Source organism: Nerophis ophidion, linkage group LG03 (assembly GCF_033978795.1).
Source record: "Nerophis ophidion isolate RoL-2023_Sa linkage group LG03, RoL_Noph_v1.0, whole genome shotgun sequence".
NCBI lineage: Eukaryota > Metazoa > Chordata > Actinopteri > Syngnathiformes > Syngnathidae > Nerophis > Nerophis ophidion.
Window position 1 is genome coordinate 37,943,269 of NC_084613.1, and position 20,738 is coordinate 37,964,006.

At 41.2% G+C, this 20,738-nt stretch overlaps 1 protein-coding gene and 1 long non-coding RNA gene across 7 annotated transcripts in view; one reads left to right on the top strand and one right to left on the bottom strand.

Moving 5' to 3' along the window:
* Positions 1 to 20,738, top strand: part of LOC133549554 (latent-transforming growth factor beta-binding protein 2-like) — a 333,835-nt gene that overhangs the window by 151,118 nt on the left and 161,979 nt on the right. For all 6 annotated transcript variants that reach the window (XM_061895071.1, XM_061895074.1, XM_061895072.1 and 3 more), the window contains exons 4-5: positions 2,707 to 2,954; positions 17,661 to 17,843. In XM_061895071.1, coding sequence (XP_061751055.1) covers positions 2,707 to 2,954; positions 17,661 to 17,843 — 431 coding nt within the window. The remainder of the gene's footprint in view (positions 1 to 2,706; positions 2,955 to 17,660; positions 17,844 to 20,738) is intronic.
* LOC133549556 (uncharacterized) overlaps positions 1 to 20,738 on the bottom strand; it is a 123,414-nt gene that overhangs the window by 61,378 nt on the left and 41,298 nt on the right. The window lies entirely within an intron of this gene.

Below are 20,738 nucleotides of genomic sequence, written 5' to 3' on the forward strand. Positions count from 1 at the left end.
GTGGTTCGGGCATCTGGTCAGGATGCCACCCGAACGCCTCCCTAGGGATGTGTTTAGGGCACGTCCAGATGGTAGGAGGCCACGGGGAAGACCCAGGACACGTTGGAAAGACTATGTCTCCCGGCTGGCCTGGGAACGCCTCGGGATCCCCCGGGAAGAGCTAGACGAAGTGGCTGGAGATAGGGAAGTCTGGGCTTCCCTGCTTAGGCTGCTGCCCCCGCGACCCGACCTCGGATAAGCGGAAGATGATGGATGGATGGATGGAGAATTAGCTCAATTGTAATCAGAGAGTGTGGGTGTACAGTGCTTGTTTATTTTGTTAAAATAGTAGCCAACATGCAGTATTTAAGTCTTTTAACTCTGTAACTATAAGCTAAATTGCAAAACAACAACACACACAAATAACGTGCTATTAATGACATTGATTTAGCTGTGTGTGAACCGTTTCACATTGTAACGACCTAACAGAGTTGGAGTTGTCCAACTGTGGCCATTAACGCAGCACTGGCTGAGCAGAGTCTGGTGTCTTTTGGCGCAAATTAAAAAGAGCGAGCATGTTTTTGTTTTTTTTATGTGATTATGACGGAAAGTAAACCGTTTTGCTGGATACTATTCATGTTACTGATGTTGTTTTGGTGTGTTGGTGGACGACAGCATTTTGTTTTTTGCTTTTAAATAATCCTCCACGCCCCACCCCTACCAAAAGTATCTGAATTTATCCTTTGAAAATTTACACTGATAAATATTGAAGTTTTATATCGATATCACCATTATCTTATATTCAGCTACAGTCAAAAAAACCTCCATAAACATTAAACATAGGGTACCTGTCCACTCTTGAATCGATACAACATTGTTTAATCAAAAGCTGATATTAGCAGCATTCAAGTCACTGTATGTTTCATGTAGGTGTTATTATGCCCATGCCAAGATTAGATGAAAATAGTATTTTATCTTACCGCCTTTTTCCGTCGGAGTTCCACGGTTGATCCAAATTTGTCGTGGAAAAATAAACATTATACAGTATGTGTTATAAAATGTTCAATTTATTGACATTGAACAGGTGGGATGGCATGAAACGGGAAGGACTATACAGAATCCCAACCAGCAGCGGTCTCTCTCAGCAAAGCGGTAGGAGGCTTGCCAACACAGCGTTTCCAAGAATGACCACATATGAATATCAACCTCACTCTGACATCACAACATAGCCAATCTTAAAAAAGACAGCAAAAGACCATTTTCAAAGACATCTAAAACTGTGTACAAGCCCACGCCCAAATGCAGCAACCTTATGATTTGCAGCTTTGGCATTGTTTAAATTGTAATTTAAAAAAGTCAGAGGAAAATTATCATATCAAATCAAATCAAACCAAACGTTATTTATTCTGCACTTTTAATACACTGGGAAGTTGCAAACCCAAAGTGCTGCACAAAAAAAAAAAAATTTAAAAAAGAACACACATATGTGCACACACACGCGCACAGCGCATACACGAACACACAAACACACCACTATTTACGATATCAAAGGAACAACAAAACATGGCATGGCACTGAGGATTTGATGAAATACGCCACCATTGAGTCGTCCGCACTGGAGAAAAGATTTACACCATCCAAAAATAGTATGAAACCTGTGATAAACATATGGAAAAATAACATCTAAATGATATATAATATATTAATAAGATAATAAAACATAACATTGAGAGAATAATAGTAGTAATATTAATAATTAATATAGAAAACAACATAATAAATAATAAAAATACATAAGAGTTCAATAATAGGTACCTTTTAATGTGAACAGAACTTTGGGGCAACTACAGCTGTTGTTTTTAAATGTGCTTTGTAAATAAAAACCTTGACCTTGAACTTGCTGGGTCACAGGTATGCTCTACAGAACATGTCGACTAATCTTATCTGTTATGGTTCATCTTAGTCTTGTTCTGCTGCATGTCCGACAGACCAGATAAGTTGGATCCAGATGTGTTATTGTAAGGCCAACAGGCCAAGAAAACTTCTGAAACCCCAGCCCCATGTGGAACTGTCTGCCTATCTGTCTGAAGGACAGGACTCACCTAGGTCGCTCACGTGAACTCCATTTCCAGGTCGTGCAACACAAGCTTAAGTAATTGACCCAAATCAAAGGCTTGCTGGTTGAAGAAAAAATACTGCGTTGGTCAACTCTAGTTTTTAAATTTTCTTCTTATCATTCAGGGTGTTGATTCAGACCCGACTAGTTCATCATCAAGTCAAGCGAACTAAATAGGGGATTGGGAAAATCTATATCAACCTCATGGCAACATTATTTTTGTGGAAAAAAAATCAGCTCTGGATCCTTTATCCCTTCGCTTCCCTGTTTTTTTGTTTGTTTGTTTGTTTGTTTTTAAATGGTGAATAATCTCTTACATTTTTGTGGATGAGTAAGGGTCATGGATTTTTGACCCGCAGCAGATGTTAGTTGAGAAGAGTTATGCTTTTATTATTGATTTAATTTCTACAAATTGATTAATGAAGCAGAGTTATGACCTAAGACACAATGCTGGTCTCTCTGGAATATGATTTTCTGTTACACGCACTCACCACGCTTAAACGAATTTCACGGTGATGCACACGCAACTCTGATGAGTGTATAACTGTAGGACCTTCACTCTTTGCTCTGAGGTCATATGTTTGTGATCTTTTTGATGGTGTGATTGACAGGACCCAAGTGAGACGGGGACCCTCAGACTCCTCCCCTCAGCTGACCGGGACCTCCCGTACTGTGAAGCGTTATCCGTCATCCTCTGGGCCTATCACCTCCAATGCTCTGCCCAACGGCAACACCCACGGAAATGAGCCCAGAAACTCACATGGACACAGACACGACAACGTGCACTATTTCAACGCTCACAGGCCAAGCAGTGACAACCAGCTGAATGGACAATTCAACAATGCATTATCACCAGCAGGTAAAAACAAAGTTTTCTCCACACTGTGAAATTAACAACATACATATTCTCTCACTGTACATGCACACTTGACATTTGCACCCACCCTTAGCCTCGTTAAAACAAACACAACACACTGCCGAGAATACATACTGACACATCCTGCATGTCAGTGCTAACTGGAACCTTGGCCAAAAGAGAGAAGAAGCAAATACTGGCAGCGTCCCAGACTGTACATGCTTGCCTCTGGTGTGTTAAATACATTGTACAACTTAAACATGTTGTTAAATGAAATATGGTGTTGAATATACTGTACAGGCCAAAAGTTTGGACACACCTTCTCATTCAATGCATTTTCTTTATTTTCATGACTATTTACATTGTAGATTGTCACTGAAGGTATCAAAACTATGAATGAACACATGTGGCGTTACGTACTTAAACAAGGTGAAATAACTGAAAACATGTTTTATATTCTCCTTTCTTCAAAATAGCCACTCTTTGTTCTGATTACTACTTTGCACACTTTAGGCATTCTCTTGATAAGCTTCAACCGGTACCTAAAATAGTTTTCACTTAACAGGTGTTCTTGAATTTTACTGAGAGAATGCCAAGAGTGTGTAAAGCAGTAATCAGTGCAAAGGGTGGTTTTTTTTTTTAAGAAAATAGAATAGAAAACATGTTTACAGTTATTTCATCTTTTTTTGTTAAGTACATAACTCCACATGTGTTTATTCATGCTTTTGATGCCTTTAGTGACGATCTACAATGTAAATAGTCATAAAAATAAAGAAAACGTATTGAATGAGAAGATGTGTCCAAACATTTGGCCTTGACTTAGATGTGTTGCTAAATATTTTAAAATACGTAACCTGTTCTCCCTTAAAAATACATTTAAAGTACATTTTTTGAGTAAAATTAAGTTATGTCTACTAAGTAGTGCAATTTCTAATTAATTATCAGTACCCAAGTTAATTAATCATGATCAATCACCATTTGCAGCTATGTCTGGAATTGTATCCATCTTAGCAATTGCTTTTTCTTGAGTGGTAAATAAAAGATTGTTTTATAGCTGAATTTCAGTAGGTTTTTTTTACATGGTCAATTAATTATTGCATGAATTTTGATTGAAACCATCTTTTTTAAAACAAATGTTAAGTGTAGAACACAAAGGGCCTGATTTACTAAGATCCCAATGTGCTAAATATCAATCAATCAATCAATCAATCAATGTTTACTTATATAGCCCTAAATCACTAGTGTCTCAAAGGGCTGCAGAAACCACAACACAAACCAATATGTTGTTGGTGATCTACTGAGATAGCAAGTACAAAAGTGGTGCAGGTCGCCCTATTCAAATAATTTTTGGGGTTTTTTCATGTGCTACAAATTGTCACTTTGGAGACACTCATTTACACCACATCCATTGCATTATATGCTCCAACTGGTGGTGTTTTCCAATGCTGTAGAACATGCGGCACACACCTATTTTCTGTTCTGCCTTTGGTTTGATCTAGAAGCAAGAAAATGCATGTTGCAGAATTATTTTCATATAGGAGATATAAATAAATACAGGGATCTCAAATGCATGTGATTAATCTTAAAAAAATACATTAATAACATCTCAACATAGATTAATCACACAATTTATTTTAAATGCCCATGCTCCTTTACCTTAACCACCGATCGTTTACCCGAAAGGCGTGGGTTGCTATGCGGTCAGTAATAAGAGCAATACATACGTCAGTGTAAAGATGTATGCTATACTGGCATACTAACTTTAGCATGCTTACTTTTTAAGCTATTTAAAAAAAAAATAATAATAATAATTTGGCAGCCGTAAACCTAAAGAGTCATAGTATGTGGTGCATGACACATGCTAACTGTTAGCAGTGTTAGCATGCTAGCATAACATATTTAGCATGCTAACTTTTTTTGATAATTTTGCAACTGTTCACCCCAGACTCATAATTTAGTACATGACTATGGCGGCTTGTCTTGGAGGTACGCCGCCTTCCGCCCGAGTGCAGCTGGGATGTGCTCCAGCAGCCTCCGCAACCCCAAAAGGGACAAGCAGTAGAACATGGTTGGATGGATGGACACATGCTAACAGTTAGCAGACTAATGTTACCATGCTAACTATTTTTGCAGCCGGACACCTTGATAAATGACACTTGCCAACTGATAGCATGTTAATGTTGTTATATCTATGAGGCGTGACAACCGAGTAGCTTGTAGAAGTCTTTATTCACCGCCACAGCCTTGTGATGCAACCACCAGGTCGTCTACAGGTACCTGTAAGGCTTACAAGCCTGTTACATCACAAACGTTGGCATGCTAACTTTTTAGCTAGTTTAACATCACAGTCATATCCCGTTGTACTAGTTGCGTTACATTTATTTATAAGTACAGGCATGCTAACCGTAGCATTTCAGTTTGACTCGCATGATTCGGCGGTTTGTGCGTTTCCGCGGCTGGCGCATATAGCATTTACATGCAAATCCAACCGGAATTTGCTGCGGTTCTAGTCAGTTAAGGACATCAGTTTATGCATTATTTTTTGACAGCCCTATAGAAAGTTATAGTTTGATGCCTTTGAGGCATTTTTTTAAAATCAGCCCCCTTTACAGTTATCAAAGCAGGGGTTCTTAATCTTTTTGACATAAGGGCCAACTTTTCCACTACGGAGGTGCCCAGGGCCCACTCATATAACAGGATAAACCTTGTCAAATTCTATTCTATTTTAAAATATATGCAACCACAATGATTATTATCCAGGCTTATTGATGTGAGTTTGAATGAGTATCTGTCTATTTGTGTTGGCCCTGCAATACGATAGCGACTTGTCCAGGGTGTAACCCACCTTCCACCCGAATACAGCTGAATTAGGCTCCAGCAACCCAGAATGGGACAAGCAGTAGAAAAAAGATGGATAAATGGATGTCAGGTTGATCACAAAAATAAATACTAATCAAATATACTGCAAAAGTAGACATTAATAAAAACTGATAAAAAAAATAATTTACATACTATTAGACAGTGCTAAAATAAATACATTCTAACTAAATTAATAATAATAATATATTTGCTCACTAAATAAGCTGTCTATGATGATCCGAGATAGGGCTGGGCGATATGGCCTTTTTTTAATATCTCGATATTTTTAAACCATATCGCGATACACGGTGTGTATCTCGATATTTTGCCTTAGCCTTGAATTAACACTTGATAGATATAATCACACTAGAAAGGTGATTCTATGTGTCTACATTAAAACATTCTTGTTCATCCTGCATTAATATATGCTCATTTTAAACTTTCATGCAGAGAAGGAAATCACAAATAAGTCAATTGACCAAAACTGTATTTATCAAACAGTTATTAAGCAGTGGCACAAACATTCATGTAATTTACAAAAAAGAAAGGGCAAGATTGTCAGAGACATTTTAAAACAAGCTATTAGTGCACTTTTGTGCATGATTTCACTAAGATGACATATCAAAACAACACAAAATTACAGTGCACTTTTTGTACAGAACGCCACTGCAATAGTTTAAAACAAATAAAGTGCACTTTTGTGCATGATGTCACACAAGATATTTCAAAAAGTGTTGCTAACAATGAGCTGCATAATAGGAAATCAAATAGTGTATGTCCTTTGCTATGTGGTAGATTTCTGCAGACGTTATCTCCTTTGGTTGTTGACTGTTTTTTCATACGGTGTTGATCCGGAAATGTTTGCCTCGCATTTTGATGATGTGGGCGTGTGGCACTGAATAGAGACGTTAAAAAGCGGAGTAAGCACTCTTCATTCTCTAGCAGGTGACTTTTCAAATGATGCTACATATTAGCAGTAATGCTACTTTTTGCAGCAACGCTTGTGCCCCACACTTGACAAATTAAAGTTGCCTATTCGACATATTCCCACTTGAAGCCGAACCACCGCCAGACGATGGACCCCCTGCTGTTTTTCTTTGGAATTAATTCTTCCTTTATTTGTTACCAGATTCACACCTTCTTTCTCTCGTACAACTACTCACACGGCTATGCTAGCATCACAGCTAACGTTACCCATGCTGCTACCTGTCTGCTCCGCGAGGGTGTATACGTATGTGACGTATGACGTGACAGTATGTGACGTATGTAAGAAAGTGTGCTTGTTGTCTGTGAGAAAGAGACACAAGGAGTGATAAAAGCATGTAGTGTAATGCTCGCAGCTAAAACAACTGCGTGAGATCGTATACTCAAATATCACGATGTAGTCATTTTCTATATCGCACAGAGACAAACCCGTGATATATTGCGCTTATCGATACATCGCCCAGCCCTAATCTGAGACCACCACTTATAGCGGTAGACCTTATAATCACAAAGCAGTGCAAAACATACACGTTGTGACGGGACAGCGGGAGAAGAAGACGGCAGGGAGACAATGACGTCGTTAGCTGTCAGCGTGTTTATTGACAACTAGGAATGTAGTTGTGGTGTGTAATTAAACCAAAGAGATGTAATGTGACGAAGTGTGAGACTTATCTGAGCGTGGAAGTCAGAGGGTGTTGAGATCCAGGCAGGTGTTCCAATTAGGGCAAGGCAGGCTTGAGCGCAGGAGGACAGGCGGATGTTCAAGGGAGGAGCGCGGCGTCGTTGTCGGTAGGCAGGCGTGATGTCTGTGATGTTATGAGCCAGGGAATAATAGAACTACACTACCCAGCATGCAACGGGAGTGACGAGCATGCGCGGTGCGGGGAGTGGTATGTGGCCATGTTGACAGTTTGGATGTGGTGATATGCACGCTCTAAAAAAGTAAACGTTGAAAACTCAGACAACACGCCTCGTCTGTATTATTGATCTTGAGACAGACAACACATGGTGTCAGAAGTGGCCGTGAGCAGCGTCGGAAGAAATGTTTGCCACGAGGGAGCCACGAAAGACGAGCCGAAGGAAGATATCTTCGGTTGCGTGAGTGACAACGTGCGAAGGACGCCACATTTCTGAGGAGTTTGCTACGGTGTGTGAAGACTATGAGCGGCGGTAAAGTGACACAGAGGACAAGAGACAGATTGAACAAATAGAAGAGGATCTTGTGCCCAAGTTGGAAGAAAGCCAACAATACAAAGAGCTGTGAAGTCCCGGTAACTTACCCAAAGTACAGTCATGGATAAGCTAAATCCACCTAGCCCAATGCTACTAACTGCTAATCTTGCCGATAACTGGAAGCGTTTTAAGCAAAGATTTAATATATATTTAGCAGCAAGCGGAGCAGGAGGGGACAATGAAAAGCTGAAAGCTCACATTCTTTTGCATGTTATTGGAGAAGATGCTTTGGACATATATAATAGCTTTCAGCTGGATGAAGCTAATTTGACACTGGAACAGCTAATGACAAAGTTCGAAGAATACTTTGTGCCTCGTCAAAACGTGACATTTGAGAGGTATAAGTTTTTCACACATGACCAAAAGCAAGGAGTACCTTTTGATCAGTACATGGCGGAGCTTCATACACTAAGCAAAACATGTGAATTTGACACTCTGAGAGACTCATTAGTGAGAGATAGGATTGTTTGTGGTACAATGGATAATGCACTAAGAGAAAGACTGCTTCGAGAAACTGGGCTTACGTTAGATAAGTGTGTCAGTATGTGTAGAGCAGCTGAGACCACCAGAGCACAAGCAAAGGAGCTACGAAGAGGTGAAACAACAGTTCATGCCATACATAAAGAACAATGGAAAAAGAAAATGTGTACCAAACAAAAGGATCAAAAAGACAAATCTGTGGAATTTAAATGTGGTAAATGTGGAGGCAGCCACAAGCCAAAATATTGTCCTGCATATGGAAAAACATGTAACAACTGTGGAAGGAGCAATCACTATGCAAAGTGTTGTAAAGCAGCTTCAAGACAGAAAGTTCACACAGTTGAAGAAGATGATGATAAGGACGAGTTTATTGTCAATGTGGTGCAAGCGTGCACAATTGAAAAAGAAGAATGGATTGTTCCAATTACAGTGAATCAGACGACAATACCATTCAAGTTAGATACAGGTGCCCACGTAAACCTGCTATCTTTGGAAGATTACAAAACACTGACTGTAAAGAGCAAAATCTATCCAGTAAAAACCAAAGTAAGTGGATACACTGGAGAACGAGTTCCTGTTAAAGGCGGATGTATTGCAACTTTTAAACACAAGGGTCGACAAATGAGAGCACAGCTGCTGATTGTGGATATGAGTGTACAACCAATCCTGGGACTCAGTGCATGCACAAAGCTCAATCTTGTCAAAAGAGTGTTTGTGGTGACATCTCAAGAAACTGCAAATGCTCAAGACTCACTCATGGAAGAGTATAAAGACTGCTTTCAAGGACTTGGATGTCTACCTGGACTACATAAAATATGTGTAGATAAAAATGTGTTTCCTGTTGTGCACCCGTGCAGGAAAGTCCCATTTGTCCCACTCTACAAAATGCAAGTGGACCCCTGCCTGGTTGCCTGGATTTCGAACTACCTCACCGACAGGCCACAGTACGTCAGACTGAAGGACATCACGTCTGACACTGTGATCAGCAGCACCGGAGCACCGCAGGGAACGGTGCTGGCCCCTCTTCTCTTCACCCTGTACACCGCTGACTTCTGCTACAACTCAGAGCTGTGTCACATCCAGAAGTACGCGGATGACACAGCCATCGTCGGGTGCATCAGGGACGGCAGAGAGGAGGAGTTTCGGAACCTGGTGAGGGACTTTGTTGTCTGGTGCCACACGAACCTCTTGCAGCTCAATCCGTCAAAGACCAAGGAGCTGGTCATTGACTTTGGGAGGTCGAGTCCACGGTCACAACCTATTGTGATCGAGGGAGTTGAGGTACAGACCGTGGACTCATTCAAGTACCTCGGGGTTTGGGTGGACAATAAGCTGAACTGGACTGTTGACACAGACCACCAGTACAAGAAAGGACAGAGCAGGCTGTACTTCCTCAGGAGACTGCACTCCTTCAACATTTGTAGAAAACTCCTGTGGATGTACTACCAGTCTGTGGTTGCCAGTGTTCTGTTCTACATGGTAGTGTGCTGGGGGGGGGGCAGTACATCTAAGAAGGACAGCTCCAGACTTGAGAAACTGATCAGGCGGGCCGGTTCCACAATAGGAATGAAACTGGACTCACTGGTGACGGTGGCAGAGAAGAGGACTGTGGACAAACTAGTGAGCATCCTGGATGATGCCAGTCACCCTCTGCATAGCGTTATCAGTAGCCAGAGAAGCCTGTTCAGTGCTAGACTGCTTCATCCCAAGTGCAGGACTAACAGACTCAAGAACTCTTTTGTCCCACACGCCATTAGACTGTACAACTCCTCTCTGGGACGGGGGACGGGGGGTACTAGGATGACAGGGGATGCAAAACATTAACAGTGCAATACGTTTTCATAACATGGTCACTACTGCCTACTTTGTCTTGTTATATTCTTATTTTACTGTTATATTGTTATTCCCATGGTTTTTATTCTTTTTGTAATATTTCTCTATTTTGTTTCCTTTTAAACCCCCATTATTTACTTTTTACTTTTTTCTTTAAATTGATCTCAACTCTGTACACTGCTGCTGGAATTTTAATTTTCCTGAAGGAACTCTCCTGAAGGAATCAATAAAGTACTATCTATCTATCTATCTATCTATCTATCTATCTATTTGCTCTGCGTGAAAAACTGAAAGATGAACTAGCGCGAATGGAAAAGTTGGGAGTCATTAAGAGAATAGATGAGCCAACTGAATGGGTCAGCTCGCTGGTTGTTGTGCAAAAGAAAACAGGTGCCCTAAGAATATGCTTGGATCCAAGAGACCTAAATAAAGCGATCAGAAGAGAGCACTTTAAGTTACCAACCAGGGAAGAGATAATGGCACAATTTGCTGGCACAAAATGGTTCAGCAAATTAGATGCTTCATCGGGTTTCTGACAGATGAAGCTTGACGAGGAGAGCTCAAGACTCTGCACATTTAACACCCCGGAGGGCAGGTACAGGTTTCTTCGTCTACCATACAGCATCTTGTCAGCGCCTGAAGTATATCACAAGACCATTCACATGATTTTTGAGACAATGATGGATGATATCATAGTGTGGGGCTCAACAAAAAAAGAACACGACGAAAGACCGAGACAAGTGCTAGACAAGACAAGGGAGGTGAACCTGAAACTTAACAAAGAAAAATGTGAGTTTGGAGTGAAGTCACTTACCTTTGTGGGAGATGTTGTGAGTGAAGAGGGCGTGAAGCCAGACCCGAGAAAAACTTCAGCAATCAACAACATGGAAAGGCCAACCAACAAAGATGAGGTCAGACGTTTCCTAGGGATGGTCACCTATCTTGCTAAGTTTGTCCCACAACTGTCAACACAGTCAGCACCTCTCAGGAGTCTTCTTGAACAAATGAATGAATGGATATGGTGCCACGAGCAAGAACAATGTTTTCTGAGACTGAAAGAGACTCTTACACAGGAGCCCGTGTTAAAGTTTTATGACCCCGAGAAGAGCACCAGGATCTCGGCAGATGCATCACAGTACAGCTTGGGAGCAGTGCTACTGCAGCAACATGAAGAGCAGTGGCTACCTGTCGCCTATGCATCCAGAGCACTGACAAGTGCCGAGACCAGGTATGCTCAAATCGAGAAAGAACTGTTGGCAAGTTTGTATGCATGTGAGCGTTTCCATCAATACGTATATGGACAGATGTTTCAAGTGGAAACCGATCACAAACCGTTGGTGTCCATCATGAACAAACCGTTGAATGACTGTCCAGTACGAATACAGCGCATGCTAATTCGACTGCAAAAATATGACGTGCACATGATATATACACAAGGAAAATATATGTACACAGCCGACACATTGTCTAGAGCAGTGGATAAAAGAGAACTTGCAGACAGTGAAAATAGCACTGAGATACAGGCATATGTAGATATGGTTGTGACATCTTTGCCGGTGACTGCAGACAGAACAGAACAAATACGGAGAGAGACTATTGAAGATGAAACTATGAAAGAACTCAAGAGCGCAGTACAGAATGGATGGCCTAACAACAAAAAGGATTGCCCCTTGAAAATACAAAACTATTGGAATTGTAGAGCTGAGCTCACAGTGGTGGATGACATTGTGCTAAAAGGGAGCAAATTTGTTATTCCGTACTCACTGCGCAAGCAGATGCTCGAAAAGATACACAAAGGCCACCTTGGTGAAGTCAAGTGTAAACGGAGGGCTAGAGAAGTAATGTACTGGCCAAGGATCAATCACGATATTAGCCAAACAACAGCGTCATGTGGAATTTGCTGAACTTACAGGCCAAAACAACAAGCGGAGCCACTGATGACTCATCCAGTGCCACACAGACCTTACTACAAAGTAGGAAGTGATCTATTTGACTTTGATGGAAGGAGCTACGTGTTAGTCACAGATTACTTTTCGAACTATCCTGAAATTGGAGCATTGCAGTCAACATCAAGCAAAGCAGTTGTCAGTTATTTAAAGACTGTTTTCGCCAGACATGGTGTTCCATGCGAACTGTTTTCCGACAATGGTCCCCAGTTTCTAGCTGTGAGTTCGTTGCCTTTGCCAAGGAATGGGGGTTTCAACACTCTACGTCAAGTCCAACTTATCCAAAGTCCAACGGCTTGGCAGAATGCTCTGTTAAAACTGTAAAGAACTTGTTAAAGAAATCACAGGACAAAGATGACTTTCAGAAAAGTTTACTGATCTACCGGAGTGCACCTCTACAAAATGGACTGTCACCAGCCCAAATGCTGATGGGTAGGCGCATTCGCTCCAACCTACCAGTCAACGAGGATTTGCTGACACCCAAAGGCGCACACAAGGTCAGACAAGCTAAGGAAGTACAAAAAGCAAAGCAAAAACATCTGCATGATAGAACTGCAAAACACCTGCCTATGCTGAAGCCAGGAGATGTTGTGCGTCTCAGAGACATTTCTACAGGCACCTGGAGACAAAAAGGACAGGTGGAAGAGGAAGTTGCTCCACGCTCGTATAGGATCCAGATGGAAAATGGACCGTCTCTGAGAAGGAACCGTACGGATCTTCAACTACAGCTGACTGAAGGAAACATTGCAGCTCAGGAAAAGGCTCAACAGGACTCAGCTGGACCTGCAGAACTTGTTGACACGGAGCCTAACCTTGCTGACCAAGGACTGACAGCAGTGTCCGCGTCACCTACTGTTGAGAGACTGTCTAGACCTAAGAGACATGTTCAGCCACCTAAGAGGCTGATTGAGAGTTGTTAAGAACTCTTGGTTTTTGCAAGTTGTTAAAAAAAAATAAATAAATAAATAAAAAATAAAGTGTTGACATAAGTGCTTTGACATTTTTGTGTGGTTACAATGCTAAAAAAAATGAAAAAGTTGTAGTTTAAAAAAATAACACTTTGAGTTAAACACTATTTCTTTATGGGGGGAAAGATGTGATGTTATGAGCCAAGGAATAATAGAACAACACTACCCAGCATGCAACGGGAGTGACGAGCATGCTCGGTGCGGGGAGTGGTATGTGGCCATGTTGACAGTTTGGATGTGGTGATATGCCCGCTCTAAAAAAGTAAACGTTGAAAACTCAGACAACACGCCTCGTCTGTATTATTGATCTTGAGACAGACAACACAATGTCGATGTCCAGGGAGGCAAAGGGAAATCCACAGGGGGGTCCAAGATGACGAGACACACAACTCGACAACGAGGAAGGACGACGGGGAGCTGGAGAACGACACAACACAAGAGACGATGAGCACGACGGGGAGGGAGTACGCAATAGAGGGAGAAGCAGCTGAAGTTTTACCCATAACACACGTGACACCAAAAGTGAGAGAAATACCTGCTAAACATGTCAAAACTTTCTTTGTAGTATACAGTAAGCCGAGTTTTTACATAACAAGTACAGGCCTATACAGTAAATGTCTCAATTAACGCTGTCATTATACATATTTTTAGAGTCTCCTTTAGTTGGTGGGTGCGTGTGTAACAGTGATCAACCCCCGCCATCCAGTCCTGGACACGCCAGACTCGAAGTGTAACCAAAAATCCCCACCGATTGAAAGTTAAGTTTATCTGCCTTTGAGCAAAAAGCCCTGGGACAGAGCAGCTCTTAAGTCATTGGGGAGTTCACAAAATGCACTATAGCACAGCCACAGTTGCTGGTATCTCTTACAGTACTACCCCAGGGATTTTTTTCAATTTTAAACTTGCTTTTGAGGTATCATTTGTGGTTATTGTTAAGCAGTTTTATAGCCCCCACATGCACTTAAAATGTTAGCTCTGCTACTAAACTGTTGTTTAAAAAAAGAGTGTGTGTTAAACCCACTGTAGTGTTACTTAGCATGTCTTACGATCAGCGATATTAATTATTATTTAACTGACCCTTTTGCTCCACATTAAATCTTTGGTTTTGCTGCTTCTGTATTGGACAATGTACATATTCACAAATGATCAAAGAGAGCTCCATTTTCATTTTACTTTCTAATGAACTGCAAAATGTCCAAGTCATTGTTTAGCTATCATGAGACAAGGTGATACACAATGTTGGGTTCATGAGAACCAGACAATACAAGGTTTTAATATTAAAATAATTCCTGAACACCCTTGCTTTTAAGAAAACAACAGAATTATGTGGTATTATTTTATTTCAAACATTGATACAATGTTACAATATCGTACAGTGTACATCACATTTACAGTTTTTCATTACAATATGTCCAAAGGGGTAGGAAAAAGGTCATGACAAGGTATGGACAAGGAAAACATGTTTTAATGTTGGCTGGGTCACGAAATGCGAATGCACTTTGAAGCATTTTCTGTATGTTCAACATGTTTTGATAAATAAAAAAATATCATGAAAATTATGATTAAAACAAAATGGGCTTGGGGTGGTGTGACTCGGTTGGTAGTGTAGCCGTGCTAGCAACTTGCGGGTTCCAGGTTCAATTCCCGCTTCCACCATTCTCATCACTTCTGTTGTGTCCTTGAGCAAGACACGTTGCCCACCTGCTCTCAGTGACACCCACACTGGTTTAAATGTAGCTTAACAATGTAGATAATGGGTTTTACCATGTAAAGCGCATTGAGTAACTAGAAAACAAGCACTATAAAAATATAATTCACTTTGCGAGAGTCTTCATGTGCAGTGTGTCAATGATTTGACTGCAGTGGCGTTTTGCTGCTTGGGGAAGCAATCCAGTGTTTTCGGAGTGCTATGTTGTCATGTCTTTGTGGACACGATTAACAGTTTGGATTGCTTTCTCTTGGACATTCTGCTTGGCTTGTGGAAAATTTTAAATGAAAGTGAACGTCTCCTGGCAAGTAATGCTGGTGGCGCAGGGAATGGCAAGGTTATCTCCAGCGCTCAGTTTGAGAAAAAATAAGTCTAAAGCACCTAATGTGTAGTTCCGATACTTTTTGCTTGGCCAGACTGATAATACTTTTGACAATCAAAAATAAACTACCGTATTTTTTGGACTATAAGTCGCCCTGGAGTATACGTCGCACCGGCCGAAAATGCATAATAAAGAAGGAAAAAAACATATATACGTCGCACTGGAGTATAAGTTGCATTTTTGGAGGAGATTTATTTGATAAAATCCTACACCAAGAATAGACATTTGAAAGGCAATTTAAAATGAATAAAGAATAGTGAACAACAGGCTGAATAAGTGTACGTTATATGACGCATAAATACCCAACGGAGAATGTGCCTGATATGTCAACATAACATATTATAGTAAGAGTCATTCAAATAACTATAACATATAGAACATGCTATACGTTTACCAAACAATCTGTCACTCCTAATCGATAAATCCGATGAAATTTTCTTCCTCGATGTCGCTTCTAAACAACTCCGCCAACTCCAAAGGTATGCGCCGCTTCCTCTTGTCGTTTTCTGCTGCATATTTCACTACATCCAGCTTGCAGTACATGATTTCCTTTTCGGTGCCAACGTTGAAATTATCTATTTTAATAGCTACGGCAGTACATATAGCATATAGCAGTTAGCATCCCATGACCCACAATACACTTCTGCCATGACCCACCCCCGCCGAATTCTTATTGGTTGACGTGTGTGTGACGATTGCTGACGTGTGTGTGACGATTGCTGACATTTTCTTCGTCTCTTCCGCGAATAAGATAAATAATATTATTTGATATTTTACGGTAATGTGTTAATAATTTCACACACTAGTCGCTCCGTAGTATATGTCGCACTCCCGGTCAAACTATGAAAAAAACGGTGATTTATAATCCAAAAAATACGGTAAATACTTCTGTGTCCTGCAAGACAGTGTATCTCCAAAAGAGAAATGTGTCACGTTTTAGTCTAGTTATCATATACAGTACAGGCCAAAAGTTTGGACACACCTTCTCATTCAATGGATTTGCTTTATTTTCATGACTATTTATATTGTAGATTGTCACTGAAGGCATCAAAACTTTGAATGAACACAGGGGGAGTTATGTAACCTGACTTTCGCCAGATCTTTGCAGTTCGCTGCGCTCCACACAAGGATCTGGGCTCAAGGGCAATGCAAACTCCTTCAGGATAGGAAAAAATAATGAACCAATCAGGATCGCCGGGCGGAATTTCATAGATGTGACGTAGCGCCGAAGCAACTGTTTGATCCAAACAACAATGGCGGTACGCAGCGAGGAGTTGTGTGCTGACATTGATTCTGCCATTGCAACTGTTTTGTCGAATCTATCGACTATTTATTCTTTAAATTAATTAATTAATTATTTCCACTCTGTCGTTATCCAATGTCGTCTGTTCTGGTTTGGATTGCCCAGCGTGGCTCTCATCAGCGTCACGGGTTAATTTTAATGTGAATGGTTGAAGTAGCACGTCATTCAAGATAACGGACAAGTACTTTATCCAATCACATACAATGTTTTTTTTACAAGGCCCTGCTTCTGAAATACAAGTCCCAGATCCTTGTGTGGAGCTCAGCGAACTGCAAGGCCCTGGCTTGAGTCAGGTTAGGAGTTATGTAATGGACAAAAAAAGGTGAAATAACTAAAAACATATTTTATATTCAAATTTTGCTCTGATTACTGCTTTGCACACTCCTGGCATTCTCAAAATGAGCTTCAAAAGATAGTCACCTGAAACGGTGTTCACTTCACAGGTGTCATTGTTTTGATGCCTTTAGTGACAACCTACAACCTACAATGTAAATAGTCATGAAAATAAAGAAAACGCATTGAAATGTGGAGGTGTGTCCAAACCTTTGGCCTGTATTGTATGTAACCTTTTTTTTAAATCAATACATTTCTTGGCCACATTTACAGCATTTACGGTATAATTATTTACATACTGTTGTCCCAGGATTGTAATGACCTTTTATGGGGCACCAGGGTAACGGCAGGCCTACCATTACACAACATTCACTTGCCCTCACCTCTCTTTGCCCCTTTCACTCACACACACATCTGAAACACCCTCTCGGAAAGATAAAGGCCCTGGAGACTAGCCGGATATCTGTTTCATGTTTTCTGGCCTGCAGTGCTGTTGCTCATTTAGTTACAGCATGCCAATTGCGAGCATCGACACACGCCCTTGTGCATTTATAAACTGCCCGATGGTTTGCCAAGAGGTGAGTTGAGTGTAAGTGAGGCTGAAGGCGGAGGCATGGAGCTTGCCTGTAGTCTATCGTTGATATTGCTTCTTGTCAACCGGCTATGCGTGTACTTTGCAGGGGCCAACCTCACGTCCAGCCTGGACCGTATAAAGATCGTCTTTACACCCACCATGTGTCGAAGAGTGTGCAGTGGCGGGCGATGCTTCAGCAGCTGTGAGAAAGGTGACGTGACAACTGTCTATAGTGAGAACTCGCAGCAGCAGCAGCAGCAGGAACCAAAAGCATCGGGCTTCAGACTCTGTAAGTGTCAGGGCCTTGAATTATCACTAACTTTGTACCTTCACTTCTTCTCACCTCTCCAATATCTCTTGCTTGTTTCCCAATTCACACACACATTCCCTCCATTCTTGGGCTTTTTTTAGGGTCAGATTGACAAAATGGCAGTGGCATGTTGTCTGTATTGAAAACCAGAGCTCCGGAGGAAGGGGATAAAAGCTGGGAGTTGTCCTGAAAAAAAGCTCCCCGTCAAAGAGAAACAGAGGCAGGGAAAACACGAAAGAAAAGGGATAGAGCAGATTATAAAAGGGTCTGTAAAAGAGGCCTAATCTCCCCTAGCACACACACACATTCAGGGATGGTGGTCCCACGCTCCCACCACTTAGCCCCATCTCTTTGCCGTTTACACCTCACGGTTGGCCCAGTCGTTAACCATTTACCATGCGCTCTGAGAGAGCATGCTAGAATTTAAAATGAGAGGTAGACGCCAACAATGGCAGCATGAACAGGATTTTATAGGAATTACATTAAACCTGTCATTTATCCACGGCGCTTTGACTCTAATTCACACAGTGACCATGGGAAGGGAGGGGTCGGTCAATGCCAAGGGCAGGGGTCATGACCCTTTGTGGGTTTTTTACTGGCAGAAGTCCTGCTGAGGCTTAGAATAATTACTTCTGTGGATTAGATGTGAGGGGTGCCCATACCACACACATACAAAACTTCTTTAGTTACACAAGAACAGCTAAACAACCTGCACAACAGCACTATTACAGGCCAAAACATTAGATACACCTGCACAACCTCATTGTATCATGTTCAGCCGAATTATTACAAAATTTGGTACGCACCTTTAGAGGCATGACAAGCACATGTATGTATAATTTGAGCAAGATTGTTTGAAAAACATGGCGGTCATCAAGCACAGAATCTCTGTAATAGGCAGGACTTGGCAACTAATTGTCTAATGATTATAAAACTAACTGTATCTGTATTAGAGTGCTTGCAAGTCTTTCGAAGCATTTTGACCACTACCCCTAGGGGGTGGCATGTAATTAACAGTGTGAAAAAATTTGCGCACACACACACACACACACACACACACACACACACACACACACACACTATTCATTGTACTTGGATAATAGGGCTGTGCCGTGATTAAAGGACTGGATACTTTGGAGGACCCAGCATTTTGTGGCCTATAGAGGGATTGCCTCCAGAAGCACCACAGCTTTGTCAACCCTTATTAAATAAGGCAGCTTAGCCTTTGGGAGGTTTCCCAGTTGCGTCACATGTTCACACCCTTATTATTTATTCTAAGTGGCCACATGTTAGTGTTACTAATGTAGTGTATTGTAATTTTAAGGTCAAATGCAAATAACCTTGGGATAAGGGAGGCCAAGAATGATGCAAAATTGGGAAATGTAAGGCTCATTTGTGGCCTGCATTTGAAGGAGTCTTTGTTATGACATTGTTGGCATTATAATTCAACCCCTGAAATGGGACATAGTTAATGCTTATCAATTGGTAAAAAAAATACACTATATTACGGCCTGACATTGGCAATCAAGACGGAATGTTGTTATCTCCGTTAAGGTGACATTTTTTGATTGCAGTAGGCTGTGCACGTCTACCAAATGAAGTGTATGGTGAGTGTATATACATGCTGCTTGTGCAGATATGTCTGTCTAATGAATAACAGTTTTTCTAGCAGTTAAGAAAAAAATGGTATTCTGAAAACAGCAAATTCTGCATTGTTTTAATTCTGCAGAAATCTCACCCGTCTGCCTAGCCGTTTGTCTTTGCCACCGTTGCTGAAGTGATCACACATTTCTATTCTGTACTGTACTGATAAAGTATGTACCTATATAGCGCCATACGTAGGTCACATCTTAGGAATTATCTCTTGAGGTCTACACATACAGTACATTATCAAGAGATATACTTGGGGCTTCTTGTCCTTGCACTACTTCCAGTACAATAAGCTATAAGTCAAGTTCCGAGCCACCTGTTTCAATGACTGACTACATACTCAGTATGTAAAGAACCACTACTTTTTTTCACAACTGTGCTGCCTGCTTGTCTGGCACACCTCACTAAGGTTGTATTCTTTCCAGTAATTGTTCATCTTGTCCATATAGCAGTATCATCTTAATAGATAAGAATCAATCAATCAATCAACCTATGTTTACTTATGTAGCCCTAAATCACGGGTGTCTCAAAGGGCTGCACAAGCCACAACGACATCCTCGGCTCATATGCCACATCAGGCCAAGAAAAAAACTCAACCCAATGGGATAACAAGGAAAAATTCTTGGAGGGGACTGCAGATGTGGGGACCACCCCCTATCCGTCGTATATACACTCGTACCTGTGTTGATAAAGCCCAGTTGTAGCCGGGATGCTTTGTCTTTAATCTCCTTTCTAATGAGTTCAATTTTCATATCAAATAAATTCATAAAGTCATCTGCCGATTAAAACATTTCGACCATATTTGGAATTGATATGACGGTAATCTTCAGGTTGTTTGCTTGGTGATACGATACACTGAACATATCATAATTTGGCACCCCAGTAGAATGCATGTCCACCTCTGGCACAGTTACTGCATAAAAAACATGATGTAAGTTGTAAGTTGTGTATTATTCTAGGAGAAATGCAATATTGCAGGGATTTTCCAGTCTGGCGCTGGCAAGTTCTAGCTTAATTGACTCCTCACCCGGACTAACAGACACTGTAATTGCCTGTGACCGGGCTTGCGCTAGTGTAGTTAGTCAAGTGTGACTCAAACAAAAAGCTATGTTCCTAGGAGGGATGATGGCACCTTACTGGTTAGGGTGAAGGCCGTCCTTCATCAGGAGGCTCGGTTTGCCCCAGAAAGAGGGTCAATTATCAATAAATGTTAATCCCTGTTTT